The sequence below is a fragment of the Hyperoodon ampullatus genome, assembly GCF_949752795.1.
Source record: "Hyperoodon ampullatus genome assembly, chromosome: 3".
Taxonomy (NCBI): domain Eukaryota; kingdom Metazoa; phylum Chordata; class Mammalia; order Artiodactyla; family Ziphiidae; genus Hyperoodon; species Hyperoodon ampullatus.
In genome coordinates, this window is record NC_136916.1 from 157,965,462 (window position 1) to 157,986,777 (window position 21,316).

At 34.6% G+C, this 21,316-nt stretch overlaps 1 protein-coding gene across 4 annotated transcripts in view; it reads right to left on the bottom strand.

Annotated features, from left to right (window-relative positions):
- CEP128 (centrosomal protein 128) overlaps positions 1 to 21,316 on the bottom strand; it is a gene marked incomplete at both ends in the record, with an annotated part of 391,525 nt that overhangs the window by 310,637 nt on the left and 59,572 nt on the right. For all 4 annotated transcript variants that reach the window (XM_079700920.1, XM_079700919.1, XM_079700917.1 and 1 more), the window contains one exon: positions 5,645 to 5,731. In XM_079700920.1, the coding sequence (XP_079557046.1) occupies positions 5,645 to 5,731 (87 nt within the window). The remainder of the gene's footprint in view (positions 1 to 5,644; positions 5,732 to 21,316) is intronic.

A 21,316-nucleotide genomic window follows, 5' to 3' on the forward strand; every position in this document is an offset into this window, starting at 1 on the left:
CTAAAGAACATTATATCAGAAGCAAATTTTTACTTTATCATTCATTACCTTGGGCTTGGCCTTTAATCTACTCATTTGCAAACTGAAGAGAGTTGTTTGGCCTCTGAGTTACTTTCTAGCTCTAAAATGCTACGCTCTATAGCCTCACAGATATGAATTCATATCAAAGGTACTTAATATTTAATGAGAATAGAGGATTTTTCGGAACTAGGCTGGTAACTGTTCCTATCTTCTATAACAAAAATGAATAGATGCAAAATATTCAATCTTTAAACAACAGGTCTTTCCCAACCCTAAAGAAAAGTCAACCTCTTTAATGTTCTCCAGCAAAGAATGGTAAAGTTTAATTCACCTCTAGAAAAGGAGAGCGGCCAGGAGACAAGGTAGTGAACTACCTGTGTATGTTTCCAAGAGCAAGTAGCAGGGAGTGGCAGAGCCCTCAAGCCAAGTGACTCCACATCAAAACATAAAGGCTTTACTGCACTCTAAGAAATAACCTCAGGGACACTTTCCAAGGTACTCAATGAATTTCACTGGCCCCAAACAGCATTACTCTTTAAAAGTTAATTTTCAAAGCGGAGACAGCAGAAGCAAGAAGAACTACAATTCTGACCCTGTGGAAGGAAAACCACATTCACAAAAAGATAGACAAGAAGAAAAGGCAGAGTACTTTGTACCAGATGAAGGAACAAGATAAAACCCCAGAAAAACAACTAAATGAAGTGGAGATAAGCAACCTTTCAGAAAAAGAATTCAGAATAATGATAGTGAAGGTGATCCAGGACCTCAGAAAAAGAATGTAGGCAAAGATCAAGAAGATGCAAGAAATGTTTAACAAAGATCTAGAAGAATTAAAGAACAATCAACAGAGATGAACAACACAATAACTGAAATGAAAACTACAACAGAAGGAATCAATAGCAGTAAAACGGAGGCAGAAGAACGGATAAGTGACCTGGAAGACAGAATGGTAGAATTCATTGCCACGGAACAGAATAAAGAAAAAAGAACGAAAAGAAATGCAGACAGCATAAGAGATCTCTGGGACAACATTAAATGCAACAACATTCACATTATAGGGGTCCCAGAAGGAGAAGAGAGACACAGAAAGGACCCGATAAAATATCTGAAGAGATTATAGTCAAAAACTTCGCTAACATGGGAAAGGAAAGAGCCACCCAAGTCCACAAAGCACAGAGAGCCCCAGGTAGAATAAATCCAAGGAGAAACACACCAAGACACATAATAATCAAATTGACAAAAATTAAAGACAGAGAAAAATTACTGAAAGCAACAAGGGAAAAATGGCAACATACAACGGAACTCCCATAAGATGAACAGCTGATTTCCCAGCAGAAACTCTACAAGCCAGAAGGGAGTGGCATGATATATTTACAGTGAAGAAAGGGAAGAACCTACAACCAAGATTACTCTACCCAGCAAGGATCTCATTCAGATTTGACAGAGAAATCAAAAGCTTTACAGACAAGCAAAAGCTAAGAGAATTCAGCACCACCAAACCAGCTCTACAACTAATGCTAAAGGAACTTCTCTAAGTGGGAAACACAAGAGAAGAAAAGGTCCTACAAAAACAAACCCATAACAATTAGGAAAATGGTAATAGGAACATACATATCGATAATTACCTTAAACGTGAATGGATTAAATGCCCCAACCAAAAGACACAGGCTCACTGAAAGGATACGAAAACAAGACCCATATATATGCTGTCTACAGGAGACCCACTTCAGACCTAGGGACACATACAGAATGAAAGTGAGGAGATGGAAAAAGATATTCCATGCAAATGGAAATCAAAAGAAAGCTGGAGTAGCAATAATCATATCAGATAAAATAGACTTTAAAATAAAGAATGTAACAAGAGACAAGGAAGGACACTACATAATGATCAAGGGATCAAAGAAGAAGATATAATAATTATAAATATATATACACCCAACATAGGAGCACCTCAATACATAAGGCAACTGCTAACAGCTCTAAAAGAGGAAATTGACAGTAACACAATAACAGTGGAGGACTTTAACACCTCACTTACACCAATGGATAGGTCATCCAGACAGAAAATTCATAAGGAAACACAAGCTTTAAATGACACAATACACCTGATAAATTTAATTGATATTTATAGGACATTCCATCCAAAAACAGCAGATTACACTTTCTTCTCAAGTGCACACAGAACATTCTCCAGGACAGATCACATCTTGGGTCACAAATCAAGCCGTGGTAAATTTAAGAAAACTGAAATCATATCAAGCACCTTTTACAACCACAACACTATGAGATTAGAAATCAATTACAGGGGGAAAAAAAGTAAAAAACACAAACACATGGAGGCTAAACAATACGATACTAAATAACCAAGAGATCACTGAAGAAATCAAAGAGCAAAGCCAAAAATACCTAGAGACAAATTACAATGAAAACATGATGATCCAAAACCTGTGGGATGCAGCAAAAGCAGTTCTAAGAGGGAAGTTTACACCTATACAAGCCTACCTCAAGACACAAGAAACATCTCAAATAAACAATCTAACCTTACACCTAAAGGAACTAGAGAAAGATGAACAAACAAAACCCAAAGTTAGCAGAAGGAAAGAAATCATAAAGATCACAGCAGAAATAAATGAAATAGAAACAAAGAAAACAATAGCAAAGATCAATAAAACTAAAAGCTGGTTTTTTGAGAAGATAAACAAAATTGATAAACCTTTAGCCAGACTCATCAAGAAAAAGAGGGAGAGGACTCAAATCAGTAAAATGAGACATGAAAAAGGAGAAGTTACAATAGACACTGCAGAAATACAAAGCATCATAAGAGACTACTCCATGCAACTCTATGACAAAAAAATGGACAACCTGGAAGAAATGGATGAATTCTTAGAAAGGTATAACCTTTCAAGACTGAACCAGGAAGAAATAGAAAATATGAACAGACCAATGACAAGTAATAAAATTGAAACTGTGATTAAACATCTTCCAACAAACAAAAGTGCAGGACCAGATGGCTTCACAGGTGAATTCTATCAAACATTTAGAGAAGAACTAACACCGATCCTTCTCAAACTCTTCCAAAAAATTTCAGAGGAAGGAACTCTCCCAAACTCATTCTATGAGGCCACCACCACCCTGATACTAAAACCAGACAAAGATACTACAAAAAAAGAAAGTTACAGACCAATATCACTGATGAACATCAATGCAAAAATACTCAACAAAATACTAACAAACACATTGAAAGATCATACACCATGATCAAGTGGAATATATCCCAGGGATGCAAGGATTCTTCAATATACACAAATCAATCAATGTGATACACCATATTAACAAATTGAAGAATAAAAACCATATGATCATCTCAATAGATTCAGAAAAAGCTTTTGACAAAATTCAACACCGATTTATGATAAAAACTCTCCAGAAAGTGGGCATAGAGGGAACCTACCTCAACATAATAAAGACCATATACGACAAACCCATAGCAAACATCATCAATGGTGAAAAACTGAAAGCACTTCCTCTAAGATCAGGAAAAAGACAACGATGTCCACTCTCACCACAATTATTTAATATAGTTTTGGAAGTCCTGGCCACCATGGCAATCAGAGAAGAAAAAGAAATAAAAGGAATACAAATCAGAAAAGAAGTAAAACTGTCATTGTTTGCAGATGACGTGATACTATACATAGAGAGTCCTAAAGATGCTACCAGAAAACTACTAGAGCTAAGCAATGAATGTGGTAAAGTTGCAGGATACAAAATTAATGCACAGAAATCTCTTGCATTCCTATACACTAACAATGAAAGATCAGAAAGAGAAATTAAGGAAACAATCCCATTCACCATTGCAACAAAAAGAATAAAATACCTAGGAATAAACCTACTAAAGGAGGTAAAAGACCTGTACTCAAAAAACTATAAGACACTGATGAAAGATGACACAAACAGATGGAGAGATATACCATGTTCTTGGATTGGAAGAATCAATCTTGTGAAAATGACTATACTACCCAAAGCAATCCACAGTTTCAATGCAATCCCTATCAAATTACCAGTGGCATTTTTTTACAGAACTAGAACAAAAAAATCTTAAAATTTGTTTGGAGACACAAAAGACGCTGAATAGCCAAAGCAGTCTTGAGGGAAAAAAACGGAGCTGGAGGAGTCATACTCCCTGATTTCACTATACTACCAAGCTACAATAATCAAGACAATATGGTACTGGCACAAAAACAGAAATATAGTTCAGTGGAACAGGATAGGAAGCCCACAGATAAACCCACGCACCTATGGTCAACTAATCTATGACAAAGGAGGCAAGGATATACAATGGAGAAAAGACAGCCCTGTTCAATAAGTGGTGCTGGGAAAACTGGACAGCTGCATGTAAAAGAATGAAATTAGAACATTCCCTAACACCATATAAAAAATAAACTCAAAATGGATTAAAGACCTAAATGTAAGACCGGACACTATAAAACTCTTAGAGGAAACCATAGGAAGAACACTCTCTGACATAAATCACAGCAAGATCTTTTTTGATCCACTTCCTAGAGTAATGGAAATAAAAACAAAAATAAACAAATGGGACCTAATGAAACTTCAAAGCTTTTGCAAAGCAAAGGAAACTACAAACAAGATGAAAAGATAAACCTCAGAATGGGACAAAATATTTGCAAATGAAGCAATGGACAAAGGATTAACCTCCAAAATATATAAACTGCTCATGCAGCTCAATATTAAAAAAACAAACAACGCCATCAAAAAATGGGCAGAAGACCTAAATAGACATTTCTCCAAAGAAGAAATACAGATGGCCAAGAAGCACATGAAAAGCTGCTCAACATCACCAATTATTAGAGAAATACAAATCAAAACTACAATGAGGTATCACCTCACACCATTTAGAATGGGCATCATAGAAAATCTACAAACAACAAATGCTGGAGAGGATGTGGAGAAAAGGGGACCCTCTTGCACTGTTGGTGGGAATGTAAATTGATACAGCCACTATGGAGAACAGTATGGAGGTCTCCTAAAATTAACTAAAAATAGAATTACCATATGACCCAGTAATCCCACTACTGGGCATATACCCAGAGAAAACCATAATTCAAAAAGACACATGCACCACAGTGTTCGTTGCAGCTCTATTTATGATTGCCAGGTCATGGAAGCAACCTAAATGCCCATCGACAGACAAATGGATAAAGAATATGTGGTACGTATATACAATGGAATATTATCCAGCCATAAAAAGGAACGAAATTGGGTCATTTGTAGAGACGTGGATGGATCTATAGACTGTCATACAGAGTGAAGTAAGTCAGAAAGAGAAAAACAAATATCGTATATTAACACATATATGTGGAACCTAGAAAAATGGTACAGATGAACCGGTTTGCAGGGCAGAAATTGAGACATAGATGTAGAGAACAAACGTATGGACACCAAGTGGGGAAAATGGCAGGGGTGGTGGTCGTGGGATGAATTGGGAGATTGGGATTAACATATATATGCCAATATGTATTAAATAGATAATAAGAACCTGCTGTATAAAAAAATAAATTAAATAAAATTCAAAAAATCTTTTAAAATGTTAATTTCAAAATCTTACTTTACTCTTTTCAGTTTCACTTTGTCTTAGCTTATTTTTCATTACTCCCTCATTCTCCTCTGCTTTAGCTTCTTGTTTCTTCAGTGCCTAGAAAGAAAGACATGGGAAAATCAGTATTATTCCAAAATACATATAAAACTGAAAGACATTACTAGGATCTATTAAGAAAAGGCTGAGGAAGATGATTATGAATTGTACAAAATATACACAGGAATTACAACCTGCTCATTCATTGAAATCATAAGATCACTTCATTGGGGCTCAAATATAAACAACTTCCCGATCTACCTAATCAAGTTCCACTTAGTTTCACTTTTTCCCATCTTTAGGAATTTTTTAACATATTTAGAGAGCTTAGACAGCTAACAGTTTTCTTGGAAACAAACAAATTTTACTGCCTGCCGAAATAATAGTATTTAAAAGTTATATTATCGGCTCAACAATTTTGACATAATACCTAAAACCAGTTCACTAGTTCTTCAAATTCTGAAGAAATATCAAGGTAGAAACATGCTTGTTGCATCATTATTACATACATGACATTTTATCACAACATATAACTGGCTCTTCAACCATACTTTCACATAGAGCAAAGAAAAGCATTCTTTTCTACATTTTTCTCTCTTTAATAAATTGGAAAAAAAGGAACTTTAAGAAAATACAAATTTCAAAAGTTAACCACATAAGTGTTTGTTCTGGTTTGTTTCTATGTTAAAACAAAATTAAACTTAAGGAAAAAAATTTATATTAAGAGCAATCTTTCATAACACCTAAAAGACATTCCATCTGTTTAAAAAAAAAAATTCGACACTTAGCATTTAGACTTAAAAAGGTGTATGTGTAGAGGCCATCCAAGTTGAGAAAAGCCAAATTTCCACAAGTCTTTTCCAACAAGTTCTATGATGCTCAATAGAAAAACTATTTTTAGGCAAACAGCAAAACATGTTAAAACTGTTTTGATGCAAGTATAATCAATCATATTCCAATTCCATTAACTCACATATCCAACATAAATCTCCAAAGTGCATATATACGCATATATAAAATAACAATGTCCCCCCTACCCATGAGATTACAGCTCCCTCTGCATGGCTCCTGCTCTCACTAATAAAAAACAATTGAGTAAAAAAGCAGAGAGACACCATCAAAATACAAAATAATTTTGATTTGAGTATAAATAATATAACAACACTTTTATAGTGTTTACTATGTCCGGGCATTCTTCTTCTTCTTACATATATTAAATAAACACATTACATATATTGAATATATACATTTAATCTTTATAATGGTTCCATGAGTTATTATTAAGTCCATTTTATTAAGAGGGAAGTTGGGGCTACAAGGAGTTGAATAACTTGCCCAAGGTCATTCACCAAGCTCGTGACAGAGACAGGACATAGATTCAGGCTGTGTTCCTCTTAACCATTGAATGGCACTGCCTCTCCACGTTGAAACAATAATATCAAGCTTATAGGGTGGATATGAAGACTAAATAATTTGATACTTGTAAAGCATTAAAATATACAATAAAAGACAACTATTATGATTACTAAATTGTTAACAATTGATAAAGTATTACAAATCATAATGCTTTTCAGGTAGCTATCAAATGATTTTGATGTTTATTATTTGTTCTTAACTGTAGCCTAAGTGGAATTTGTAATAATATTTACTTAGGTATGTATAATCTATTCAGGTTTGGCTGATGGGATGTGTTTATAAATTTTTCCTGAACAAAATTATCCTAGGAACTTGAAAATTACTGCTGGTATCTTCATTTTTTCCATACTTCCTCAGTCTAACTCCACTTAATATGTGTGTGTGTGTTTCTTTGACAGAGAGGGAGAGGAAGAGGGAGTGGGAAGGAGGGAGAAATATTTTTTTAAAAGATATGAAATGTTGCTATATTTTTCATCAATTCATTTTACAATATTTGAACTATCTTATTCCTCAATATCATCATTCAACCTAGCCCCGTCACCTGTTTTTCTTTAATGAGTTAAACTTAACTGGTTATTTTTTCAATATTTTTTTCCAGTTATGTCATACACCTTTTATTGCCAAGTATATTTTTCATATCAAATATATATTTGCAGGTTCTCTAAAACTTAATCTACTGCTAGTCTAGAAGTAAGTTACTGTAGAAAGCATGCTTCTGTTTCTTAAACAAACAAAATACTATTTTTTTCAAGGTTCATGGATTCAGTCAATATTTTTTCATTGAACTAAAAACCAGCCTGGGTTTTTCCACAGAGAGGGGATTATGAGGAAGACTTCCTCAGGCAGTTGATAAGTTTCATCAAACTGTAAATAGTCAGCCTCCCATTCTGGATTCAAACTCCTGGGCAGAAGCCACTCCAAATGAGTATGCAGTGAAGGCTCACCCAAACCCAATGACATCACTTAAGGCCATAAGCAACTTCAAACAAGATGGGCTTGTCCCAAATATAAGAGCCATTCACTTCCAAAGCCAAATTCAAAATCTACCTTGGAAGACTCTGCAACCTTCAAACAGTAGCTGCTAAGATCCTTCCAGTGTGATTCTGTACATCTCTTCATGTTCCAAGTTGTTTCCACCTGTGTCCTCTGCTTACTGAGGTACGAGAAACAGAAGGAGTCACCTGCTAAGCTTTTAAAACTTGACTTAACTGCATGCTGCAACTCTAGGAGTTTAACTTAATAAGAATTTAAACCCCAAAAATTCTCCAGTCAAGAAATTTTTCCATTTTACTAACTGGAATTAATCCATTTCTGTCCCTTTCTCATGAGTTCCAAAACTTACATTTAAAAAATCCTATTACATTTTACGTCAAAAAAACAAGAAAGACATATTAATATTTCCCAAGTGTTTACATACTTTATTTTGATTGTCTATTAAAATGTGCTTAATTCATTTATATGCTTATTTTTACTTAGATAGACATTCAAATAATCGTTGTTTATCTAGAGGTTTACATTTCCAAAGAGTAATATAAAAGATTTGGTGTCACTAAGGTGTAAGCTTCAGAAGGCCAGGGACCTCATCTGTCATGATCATATTTTAACTCTAACACAATACTTGGAACATTTTAGGTGGTAAACATATGTTATCAAATGGATGAATAAATATCCCTTTATAATTCCTGAATAACAACTTCACTTTGCAATTGGCCAATTCTGTTCATCACATATATGAAAGTTTTCCAGATTTCTCCCATCTTTCTTAACCACCATATTTTCTCAAGCACCAAGCTGTCTTTCTTTCTGTAAAAACAATTATTATGGTGTAGTGATGTTGGAAAATAAATATTTACTTGGGGGTTTAAGTCAAAGAGTTAATAACCCTTTCCTGTTTTCACAAGTCATCATTTTAGTCTTTTCCTTAGGAAAAAATCCTCTGAATAGTTTTAAGTTTTTTTATTTTTTAAATAATTCAGATTTACAGAACAGTTGTAAAGACAGCTCAGAGTTCCCATATACTTTTCACTCAGCTTCCCCTAAAAGTAACATCTTCCATAACCATGGTAAGTTTATTGAAACTAAGATGTTAACACTGTTACAAAACCAAAAGCTACAGACTTTACTCAACTATCAAATGTTCTTTTTTGTTCCAAGATACTTCAGAGCAGCTTGTCTCTTTAGTCTCCTCCAATCTGGGAAAGTTTCTCAATTTTTCCTTCCTTTTATGATTTCAACATTTTCTAAAATACTTCAGGTATCTTCAAGTCAGGTATTTTGTAGACTGTCCCTCAATTTGGGTTTTTGTGATGTCTCCTCATGATTAGACAAAACTCATAAATTTGGGAACAGAATACCACAGAGGTAAGTACCGTTCTCAGTGCATCACACTGGAGGGTATGTGATATCAACATGACTCAGGACTAGTCATGTTAACCTTGACAGCTTGATTACAGTAGGGTGGTGTCTGCCAAATCTCCCTGCCATAAAGTTAGTATTCTTTCTTTTCCAGACTCTGTTAGAAGCAAGTCATTAAGTCCAGCCCACACCCAAAGGGAGAAGAATTAAGCTCTGCCTCCCAGAGGGAGAATATCAAAGAATATGTAGAACTATGTTAAAATCACTAAAGTAATGAACAAATATTTTGGTAGATAATTTGAGGCTATGCAAGTATCTTTAAAGTTTTACCCACCAATTTTAGCTCAAAATCAGACCATTATCAGTACTTTTAATGATAACATTATCAGTACTTTTTTGGCCTACAAACTTTTCCCCCATCAAACCTTATGCCTAATGCAACCCAGATTCCTAGAAAGTTACCTCATAGCCCAGTGCTCACCACTAAGTAGAACGCTGAACCCCTTCGCATTCACCTCCAGATAACCTACTTACACCAAAAACATTAATGAGTGATGTAGAATTTACGTAAGACCGTATCAGTGGATGGAGTACACTCATCAAGTCTCTATATAATCCTAACTCTCCTAGGCTACTCCACTAACCAGGAATTTTCCTTCTCCCCTGTTCCCCTACATCTTCTTCAGCTTCACTGCTTAGTTTCTTTGCAGCTTCTGGACCTTCCCAACAGGCTTCTAAATCTCCCTCCCCGAGTTACGCCGAGCAGTGTGCGTCTATTCCAGTTCTCAATTTTGAATGCCGACACTGATTACCATGCCCAATACCCCACTTTCCTCACCACACAAAGAAAAGACCTGTTACCAGGATCCATTCCCCTTAAAGGGCGGTTGAGAAATAATTATTTTCATTCTCATACTAATAGATATTTAATCTTCATTTCTTATAATTACTATAAATATTAGTAATTTTACTTGATGTGAAAGGAATAAAAATCAACAAGCTGAACTTTAATCAAACTGTGTTTTCTAGTACATGGAATTATGCCTTATAAAAACATAGTTCTTCTGAAAGTCAACTATTTTTTTTTTAATTTGAATTTCTATGTATGAGCTGTTGAATAAAAGAACCTCTAATTCTCTTGGATATCTAAGATTTTGCAATAAAATTTCCTTTCCTCTGAACTTTCCACCTTGTACATCTGACCAGTTATTTATAATATCACTTTTCCAAAATAATATATGCCTCTTCTGTAGCTAATACTCTAAGGATATGTAAGTCTTGGAAAATTGAGGCAATGAGAACTTAAACTCTATTGTTTTCAGCAGAGGAACAAAAGTGAGGTACTGAGGAGCAACCCAAAGCAAATTACTATATTTCCACCTTATCATTTAGAAAAGTCAAACTTTAAACAACCTATAACACACCTATTAACTTTAAACCTACCTATACAAAATAAGCCAGTAAACAAATAACACACAAGCAATATTCTAGCCCAGAACACTGAACCTATTTTCTATATTATCTAGTTTAAAATGAAAGACAAAGAAAGAAAGTCTAACTCTTAAGACCTAGTAGATATAATGCACTTTAAATTTCGGAAACACAGATAACAGTCAATGAGAAATAGTTTTAAAATTAACTAAATTAAAATTACAAGTCATTTCTTCAAACCTTAATAACAAACTTTAATTCATTTACTACCTTTTTTTAAGTGTGTAAGGCTGCACTGGATTTCTTTTCCATTTGACTTAGATCAAACAATTTAGAATTATATTAAAACTGACCCAGTAAAAGCAGCTATAAAAAGAGAGAAAAAATCACATGCCAATGAATTTCTATTATTATGTTATTTTGCCCTTTAAAACTTATTTTTTTCTTAAAAGCAGTTTAGCTATAAAGCTATCATGTGCCCTGCTCCTGGATTCAGATTGTCTTTTACACATTTAAGATCACAGCAACAACACTGAGCCTTAATAGAGGGTCCCGGGAGCACATTTAAATTTCTAATAACAACAATGTTTCTTCTTTTTCTTAAGTGTGCCTATTTCCATTAAAAAGACTAACATATTGAGTATTGTACTACTGCAGTTCTTTAGAGGTAGATGATTCGGAATTCTCACAAATATAATCAAAAAAAAATACAGCTTTTCCTTTTAAAGAGTAGGGGAAAGGAGAAAAAGAAAATGTTTGTAGACCTCTCATCTGACCATAAAAACTCCCACAACTTTGACAATAGGCATGTTTATCAAGAGGCTCTAAAAAATAACACACTCAAAAATGTAGAACAAATAGGGAATTAAAGGCCCTTTGTCTACTTTAAATGGACCAGCAAGCTTGGGTAAGAATGATGGAGCTGGAATGAAATAAAGGTCACATGTTAACACCCACACAGGCCACTGAAATTTCCAAAACAACAAAAAAAATTATGAACATAAGCTATCCTGTCTTATCCTAATCACTCAGCAGCACTAGAATTGCATGCCTTTGGTCACAAGGGCAAGAATATGTAGATGATTCACTGGTAAACCAACAGGACTATAGAAAAACAAGTCTGTGCTCATACTGAACAATAGGTCTGTAATATTATATTAAAGGTACAAACTTTTAAGTCATATTTTTTCCCATAACAATAAAGAATGAAAAAGTCATGTTATTGAGAATTATAAAAATAGTTGCTCTTAATATATATGTGTGTATATATATATATATATCTTTTTTTTTTTTTTTTTTTTTTTTTTTTTTTGTGGTACGTGGGCCTCTCACTGTTGTGGTCTCTCCCATTGCAGAGCACAGGCTCCGGACGCGCAGGCTCAGTGGCCATGGCTCACGGGCCCAGCTGCTCCGCGGCATGTGGGATCTTCCCGGACCGGGGCACGAACCCGTATCCCCTGCATTGGCAGGCGGACTCTCAACCACTGCGCCACCAGGGAAGCCCATATATATATCTTTTTTAGAGCAGTTTTAAGTTCACAGCAAAATTGAGAGGAAGGTACAGACAGTTCCCATATACACTCAGCCCACACACATGCATAACCTCCCCCATTATCAACATCCTCCAACAAAACCTCCACCTTTGTTACAAGTGATGAACCTAAATTGATGCATCATAATCACCCAAAGTCCATGGTTTACACAGGGTTCACTCTTGCTGTTGAACATTCTGTGGGTTTGGACAAATGTGTAATGACATGTATCCATCATTATAGTATCATACAGAGTATTTTCACTGTCCTAAAAATCCTCTGTGCTCCACCTATTCACCTCTCTCCTTCCTACCCCATCTCCTGGTAACCAATGATGTTTTTACTATCTCCATGTTTTTTTTTCCAGAATGTCATGCAGTCGAAATCCTACAGTATGTGATCTTTTCAAATTAGCTTCTTTCACTTAGTAATATGCCTTTAAGCTTCCTCTATGTCTTTTCATGACTTCACAGTCATCTATTTTATAATCATTCTTCATGTAGGTACAAAATAAAAATCAGCAAATATTTTAAGTTTCACAATATAGTGATATTCTGATCCAAATCAGACCACATAAGCTATAAACTGAAGTTGTAAGTTGTCTATGTTTATGTATTTTAAAAAATTAAATAGCCTTAAGGACATGTTATATTTCAAATCAAGGAAAAACATTACTAAGTACTCGGTATGTATAAAACACTGTAATTGGAACCTGACTTAACTGGAATTTTTTTTAAATATAAAAATCTGGTGTCCATTTCCAAAATTCTCTTCTGTAAACCTAAATCAAAGCTCCAAAACCAAACATTAATAGAAAAATACGTGTTTTGAAAAGGAATATATACATATAATACAGCAGGATTTTATTGCTCATAACTAGTACTACTCATTTAAATTAACATAGATTTTAGTTCTGTCAAGTTCTGTGAATTTCTAAATTTTGTTTTTTCCTAAATCAAGTTAGAGATTCCTCCCACATGAAAACTAGCTAAAGTCATGGAAAATTTTAGCCTTTAAGTTCATCCAGTTGGGGATTATCTGTGCCAACAAAAACCAAAACAAAACAAAACAAAAAATTAAGTTTCTTTTCAAGGCAGAAAACAATACATTCATATTCTAAATCCCTGAACCAATATCTCAGAAATAGCTAAGTGATTGTTACTTAAATTATTCAAAGAAATTTATTTTTCAGGCATAACCAAGGAACAAAAATTCCATACCAACATCTACGGTTTTAAAACACTTTAATAAGTGAAAGTAGAACTGCATGACAGAAGTCCAAAGAGAATCCAATATTGATCATCACCATTATGACACCATACAGATTTTGGGGATATCAAAGGGAGAGATTCTAAAGACTTGGTGCCAGGTGAACTATGTGTATTTTCCAGATGGAAGTGGTAAGCACATGGTGAGTAGAGTCACAAGTTGCAACCATCCTTGTTTTGCAAAGGGTAGAGTAATATCAGGTATCATGTGGTTAAGTAAGATTTATCAGTAGTTAAGTACATTGGCATTAGTTCTGATGGTAAGTGTAATCCTAAATAATGTTCTTTAAAGATACCTGAGGTTTTGAAACATAAAACTCAAAGCTTCTCTTTGAGAATGGCCTAGATGTCTTTTTCTTTTTTTTTTTTTTTCTCCTTCTTCTTATGATAAGGTGATTATTATTTCAGGAATCCAAAAAGCTTTATAGGAATTATTGTGGTAGAACAGATGAGCACATATTACTGACCTATTTTCCCTAATAAATAAATAAACTTATTGGTTCCACTACGTCCATATTTATGGAGTCTGTGACTGGTTAGGGCGCCCTGTGCCAATGAAGCCAACCAAGGCCATGGGTTCAATCACCATGAGAACCAATTCCCTTTGCTCTCTTCCATGGCCATAGCCTTTACCCTAAACCTTAGCCAAAGGCCACATGGAAGACTAAGCAGGCCAGAGACCATGGATGAATCAGCGAAAATCCATTACCATGACTATAAAAATAATGCAAAAGTAAAACCCCTATTGACTAGTGTCAGGATTTCGTTCTTCAAACGTTATTAAATTTGCCAATCTTCAAAACAAAACCTTAATTATTGCCTACAAAGTTGGTATGCTGAAAAGACATATAAGTCCTTTGACTTCTTTAATTCAAAAGCAACAATGGTAATGAGTATTATTCTCCTAAATGCCATTGCTTTTACTGGAATGGATTGTATTTTTATGCAATCTTTTACTTAATAAAAATCTTGCAAGTAAAGTTAAATGTGAGCCCAACAAGTACACTTTCCAGGATTTCCTTCAAAATCAAAAAGCAACCACTCTTAGTGGAGGGTCTGTTTTTATCTGAGTAGTTTCCTCTCAAAAAAGAGACTCATAGTTTTATTAGAAATCCCAGAGCAATATGATACTTCATTTGACTTTCTAAATGCAGGACCACGGAGTTAGAATTGTTGACAAACAGAAGATCATAGATAATTATGGAAATTTAATTTAGAATTTCTCAAGTTTTATATGTATTTGAGCAGAATGTCCTATAAATATACAACATCTTTCATTGTTCAGAGTTAGAGGGTATTATTTTACGCCTTTGGATTTTGGGGGAGAGGGGGTTGTTTCTTTTGCTTTTTTCTAATCAAAATAAAACAGTACCAAATCTATGAATAAGCCTATTTGTAGCAAAGTCATCTTTGTTTGCACAATATTACTATGCACTCAGTAGTTACCCAATAAATATTAATTGATAATGACGGAAATAGGGCTTTATAAACAGATGGTCTAGGATAAATTTGCTGAAAACATAGATAGAAACATTCCACTCTTCAAGAAAAGCATAAAGTAGAAATTAAACAAGTTCTGCACTCAGAAAATCTCAGTCTATTGTCAGACAGCTGTTCAGTCAATAAGAGCACAAACATTTTTCATCATCATCATAGCATTAACAGAATTAAATGTCTATTTGCATACGGTCCCTACACAAAGGGACTCACAGACTCATGCTAGCCTTATTTGTTATAATTTACAATGACAATATTGGCAAGAAAAAATATGCACACATAGGAAAAGAAATGTGATTAAACAATACTTTGAGATCTAATCATATGTAGTATGAACATAAAATGTGTCAGATTTAAATGCAACTCACAGAAGCAATGTGAGTATTTATCTATAATGTAAATCTCAACTATTTCCAATGAGAATTCGAGATGCTTTATAAGAACTCCTATGCATATACTTAAAGAACAGGTGAAACAAAAAATGAGTCAGAGACCATAATGGCCCTAATAGAATAAGTAGTAACTCTTCGAGAACCGAGAGAGTAAATAATCAAGAAAAAAAAAAAAAAAAAGAGACAAAAAATTGTATGAGGACTAACTTCAATGAGGGTAGGACCAAGGAAACTACAAGCAAAGTGATCAACCCAGAAAGACACCCTGAAAAACGCACACTATTCGAAAACACTTGAATAATAAGAAAATGTAAGTTAGTATACATGGGAGAATTTTGGAGAAAGTTGAAATGGGGAGGTAAAAGAGGATAGAAAGTACATTACAAGCATGTAATGATTAAAAGCCTTAGGTAATTTTTTTTTATAAAGTAAAAAGCCTAACAAGACATGACATGAGTGTTAATTATATAGAAATAAGACTATAAGAATTTCAGGACAACTTACATACACACATCATCTCACAGAACTGCACCCTTCAAAGGAATCCAAAGGCCTTAACCAGCAGGCTAACAGTTGACATGTTACCTCTTCTCTGATGTGGAATACATTTCTAAATGTTCAGCTTTTGTTTTATCAATATTAAACAGTAGGCCCCTGAAAAACAGTATCAAAATGGAACATTCTTTAATCCAGCTAGCTATTATTCTCAATATTTCCCAATACGAAAAAGATAGCATGGCTTGTGGAGACTTGTCCTTAATATCCACAAACCATGCAGGAAGTTTGCACTGTGAATGGAAATTCAAGTACTGGATGAGTACAAGGTTGAAAGAGACAACATCTAAGATCTCTTCCAACTTCTATAAGAAGTTCAGGGAAAAAAATACTGTTCACACAAAGAATAAAGTGTTTTGGTGTCACCTAAATGATCAAAGCCTATTAAAATAGACTTTATGTTAAATAAGTGGGTGGGCATATGAGACAAGGGGGGGAATCAGGGAAAAGACTAAGGAAGAAGACTAAAAACACGATATGTCTGGGACTTGCGCATTTCCAGCTGTGCCAAATAGTGTTCAACCAGCTGTGAAAGACAAATCCCCTAATATCCAGTCATTTTTTTCCATCTACTTCCTTTCTTTCAGCATGTTGACATTAATAGATTTTTCACAACCTTACAGAAAAAAAGTATTTACTCTAACCTTGCAGAGAAAAAAATAATCCACAGGTAACAAACATAAAAGAGAGAAGAAAATAATTAGCATGGCATAAAATAAGACAAAGAGCTATGTTGTGAATCAAAAGTATAGTGGGTCAGAATTTAAATTAGTATTTAAGCCACAGATTGGTAAAGTGCTTATCAAGTAGCAATAAGTCATGGGGTAAAATCACATTCATAAAAGAACTGCCTAAAATGATTTGAAAATGCACAATCTCTTTCACCCAAATTTTCCAAAGGGCAGAGAAGGGGTAACTATTTCCTGTACGGGCTAGTCTAGAGTCTATGCAAAGCTGAAATAACACACTTATTGAATTACAATGACTGTTAACATTTCTATTTTCCCAACTAAACTGGGAGCCCTAAAGAGCAATACATCATTTTGAGTATTTTTAAATCCCTAGTCCCCAGCACAGCACCTGGCACATGGCAGGTCCATGAGGGTATTGGTCAAATGAATATTTCACTATGAATAGTTCTGACAACACAGCATATAACATTTATTCCTTCAAGAAACACTTACTAGACCTATGCCAGGCACTGTTCTAGGTGCTGGAGATACAGCAATGAGCAAAACAGACCAAGTGCCTACCTTCATAAAGCCTGAATTCTGCTCAGGGGGACAGATAGCAGACAGATGACAAGTAAGGAGAAGTGTTATAAAGAAAAAACATACAGCAGTGTAAGGGGCTCAGGAGTGAAGAAGGGGTATATTATGTAGGATAATTAATAAGCCTTTCTAAAGTAGAGCTCTGAGTGATAGGAGGACATAAGCAATGCAACTGTTTTCAGAGTTGAAAATCCCTGGCTCTGGGAATGGAAAGTGCAAACGTCCGGAAGCAGGAGGGTGCCTGACATGTCCATGGAAAAGCCAGGCGAGTGTAGTTGGCCTACAGTAGGCAAGTGGAAGAACGATAGAATCAGAGTAAGATGGCAGGCGGACACCACCTCAGAGGGGCCTTATAGGCTGACGATTTTAGATTTCATCCTGAATATGATAAAGAAAGCATTGAAGGGTTTTGAAGAAAGAAGTGGCATTATCTGATTCCATGGGGAAAAGACTGCAGGGAAGTAAGAATGGAAGCAAGGAGGCTACTCCACTAGCCCAGGCAGGAGACAAGAGTCACAGGATGATAAATGAGAGTAGAGGTGATAAAAGGAGTGAGTTGTTATCAATTAAAATATTTTCAAGATAGAGCTGACAGAATTTAATGATGAACTGGATGTGAAGAACGGGAGAAACAGAGACGGCAAGGATATAAAAGAAACACACACACACACACACACACACAAAAAAAGAGAGGAAAGGGCTTCCCTGGTGGCACATTGATTGAGAGTCCACCTGCCGATGCAGGGGACACGAGTTCGTGCCCTGGTCCAGGAGGATCCCACATGCCGCGGAGCGGCTGGGCCCGTGGGCCATGGCCGCTGGGCCTGCACATCCAGAGCCTGTGCTCCGCAACGGGAGAGGCCACAACAGTGAGAGGCCCGCGTACCACACACACAAAAAAAAGAAACACAAAAAAAATTTAATATAAAACTAAAATTATTTTACTATCAAGATAAGTAGCCATCTTTTTAAAAAGAAATAAATCATGTGAGCTACTTATTAAGATGAACCACACAAAGAGGTAAGGTTTAGCAACTTCTATACAAGTTCACAAGTCAGGAGGGGAAGGATCAGGAAATGGAGCTCCAGAGACCAAGTCTGCCCAGGATTTGTGGCTTTGAATCATAGCATCACTGACTTGATCCCAATCCAAGACTGATACTGGTGAACAGCACTTCAGGTTCTCAACCTCAGAAAATAAACATGAAAGGGCGTAACTTTTTCTCACTGCCATATGAGGCCCACCAAACAACTACATAATAAGGTTACAGCTGCAAATACTGTTCCAACCTGGTCATAATATGGGCAAGGATATGTTAGAAAAACCTAAGCAGTTTCTCATTTCTTGAGCAATAAATAAAACTACAGCTGCAGTATAAAAAAAAGGAAGAGAGAAAAGAAGAAAGGAAGGAAGGAAGCGAGGAAGGAAGGAAGAAAGAAAGAAAGGGAGGGAGGGAGGGAGGGAGAGAGGGAGGAAGGAAGGAAGAAAGAAAAAGAAAAAAAGGATCCAGGGTACTGAATAAAAATGTAAATTCACTAGAAATGCAATGAGTCATGATAGAGCTAAAAAAAAAATGCTTTTCTAACAAGTAAAGAAAAACAAACAAGATTAGCCAGACGAAGAACAAACAGCTTTAGAACATCAGTGGAAAATGAATATAACTGGAGTGAGTAGACAACAATAACTGGGGTGATTATTAAGGAGAAGAAAATGATAATTAGGGAAAAGTGTTTTAGATATATATAATATAAAAATTTAGAGAACGTATCTTTGGTATACTTCTGTATAGCTTAGAAATATGAAATGTGGAAAATGGCATAAGACTATATGATTCCAGTGAAATAAACTCTCATATCAAATTGTAGTCTTTGTTTTACTACACATAAAAAGATTTTTCCTCAGCAGGAGGGAGAAAGAGAGAGAAAGAAAGGAATTATAACCTTGAATAGAAAGCCTCAAAGAAACTCTGACCAAAAGGCATAGAAATGACAGTTTTAGTGTTAAATATAACAGATGTCTTAATATTTAATACTCCATATGTCATATTTTATTTTTCAACAGTGGAAAGCAACACCACTTCAAATTTAAGTTTTCAAATAGCAATAGTTAAATAATTAGATTTTTCAAGTTTCAATATCTGTGCCAAGTGTATTTTCAGGGAGCCCTAGGAGATGAGATATATGTATATATTATAATCATTTTTCAACAAAGTTTAGCAACTTTAATAAACAATGACTGCAGGGTCACAAATGATGGTTCAATACTGACGACTAGTGGTCAAAAACATGTACTAATTCATTCATACTAAGTATTTATCCTATGATTTTTATCATCAAAATTTGAAACATGTAATGCAAATTATGTGAAAAACCTTAAAAGAACTTTCCTTACACACGTCTTGAAAATTACAAAAGAAAAAAACTGTATCTGCAAAGTCTCTTAAAAAGTCTTTTCTATCCATTATTTGCAATGTCCCCAAACCCAAGTCAATCAGCACCTGCTATTGACCCATAATGGGAAAATTCCATAAAGTATCATTTATCTACATCCACATAGCTGAATTAACATGGTTTCAGAAATTCATAATTATTTCAAGAGGTCTTACTTTTAGATTTCATGTATCTGTGCAGCTCTAATTCTTTTTCTAACTTTGTCTGCTAGAGACAAAGAGAGCAGAAATCCAGCTGTCCTAAATTTTTGACATAATTTGAAAAACAGTAACCTACTATAACAAAATGTTTTTATAAAGTTGAAATATTTAAAACTTAATTGTGATTGTCTGAATTCTTGAAGAATGTTTGTGGGATTTGGTTTAAATCACTTAAACTGTTACATATTAAACTTCAAAGAAGTTAAAATTTGTTGATTTGCACTTTCTCTCTACAAGAATAAGATCCACAGAATAATACAAAAATGTATACAAACCTTTGAAAGAAAACTTTTTTTTTTTTTTTTTTATCCAAGAACGTTATATGCAGCTAAGTGGTTATTTACGTTTGAAAGCAGCCTTCATTTTCCAACGACTATTCACAGAATGTCTGTGGTGTGATAAACACCATACCACAGCCCCAGAAACAGGCATGATGGATGAAGTTCCTGCCAGTGGAGGAAGAACTATTCAATACAGTAACCTAAGTAGTTATGTTATATGAGAAGACACACAATAACATAAGTAAACAAGTCACAACTATAGGTGATGTAAAGTACTATTAAAAACTAAAGTAACATGACAATGACAAGGAACAACAGGGCAGAAAGGGGCTATTTTAGAAAAGGGAGCAGGAAAGTTTTCTCTGAAGAGGTGGCAATTAAACCTGAAGGATGAAAAAGGATAAGTTACACTGAGAATCAGAAAAAAAATGGTCGAATAAGACAATGAGAGGAAATCACTGTCCCTGGAATATGTATTTCTTAGAAAAATTTGTAGCGTCACACATAAACATTAAAAAAAAAAAGTTTAATTTTTTACTCATAAAATACCAAATAACCAACAATGGTACTAAGCCAAATGGGAAGTTTCAACAAATTTCAAAGGAATTTAAAGATAAGTTGTAAAAAGTTAAAAATTAAGCATACATACATATTTGAAAATTCCAGAAGGCACTGCTAAGTCTTGAATTACAGAAGAAATCATAATAGAAATTATGAAATTTAGAAATAAACTATCATAAAATAATAGCATCTCAAAACACAGGGTAATTTGTTCATAAATTTACAGCATTTATTTTAAAAAACAGACAAGTCAATTATTTAACTTGCAGTCTGAAAAATAAAACAGCAATCCTAAAAATGAAAAATCAGAAAAAAAGTAATAGCGTTAAAGGCAGAAGTTGATGAAGTAATAAATAAAGCTAGTCAAAACGAAAACTAATAAAATAATCATGTCTAGTAAGACTAATAAAAAGAGAAAAAATAACTAAATAATAT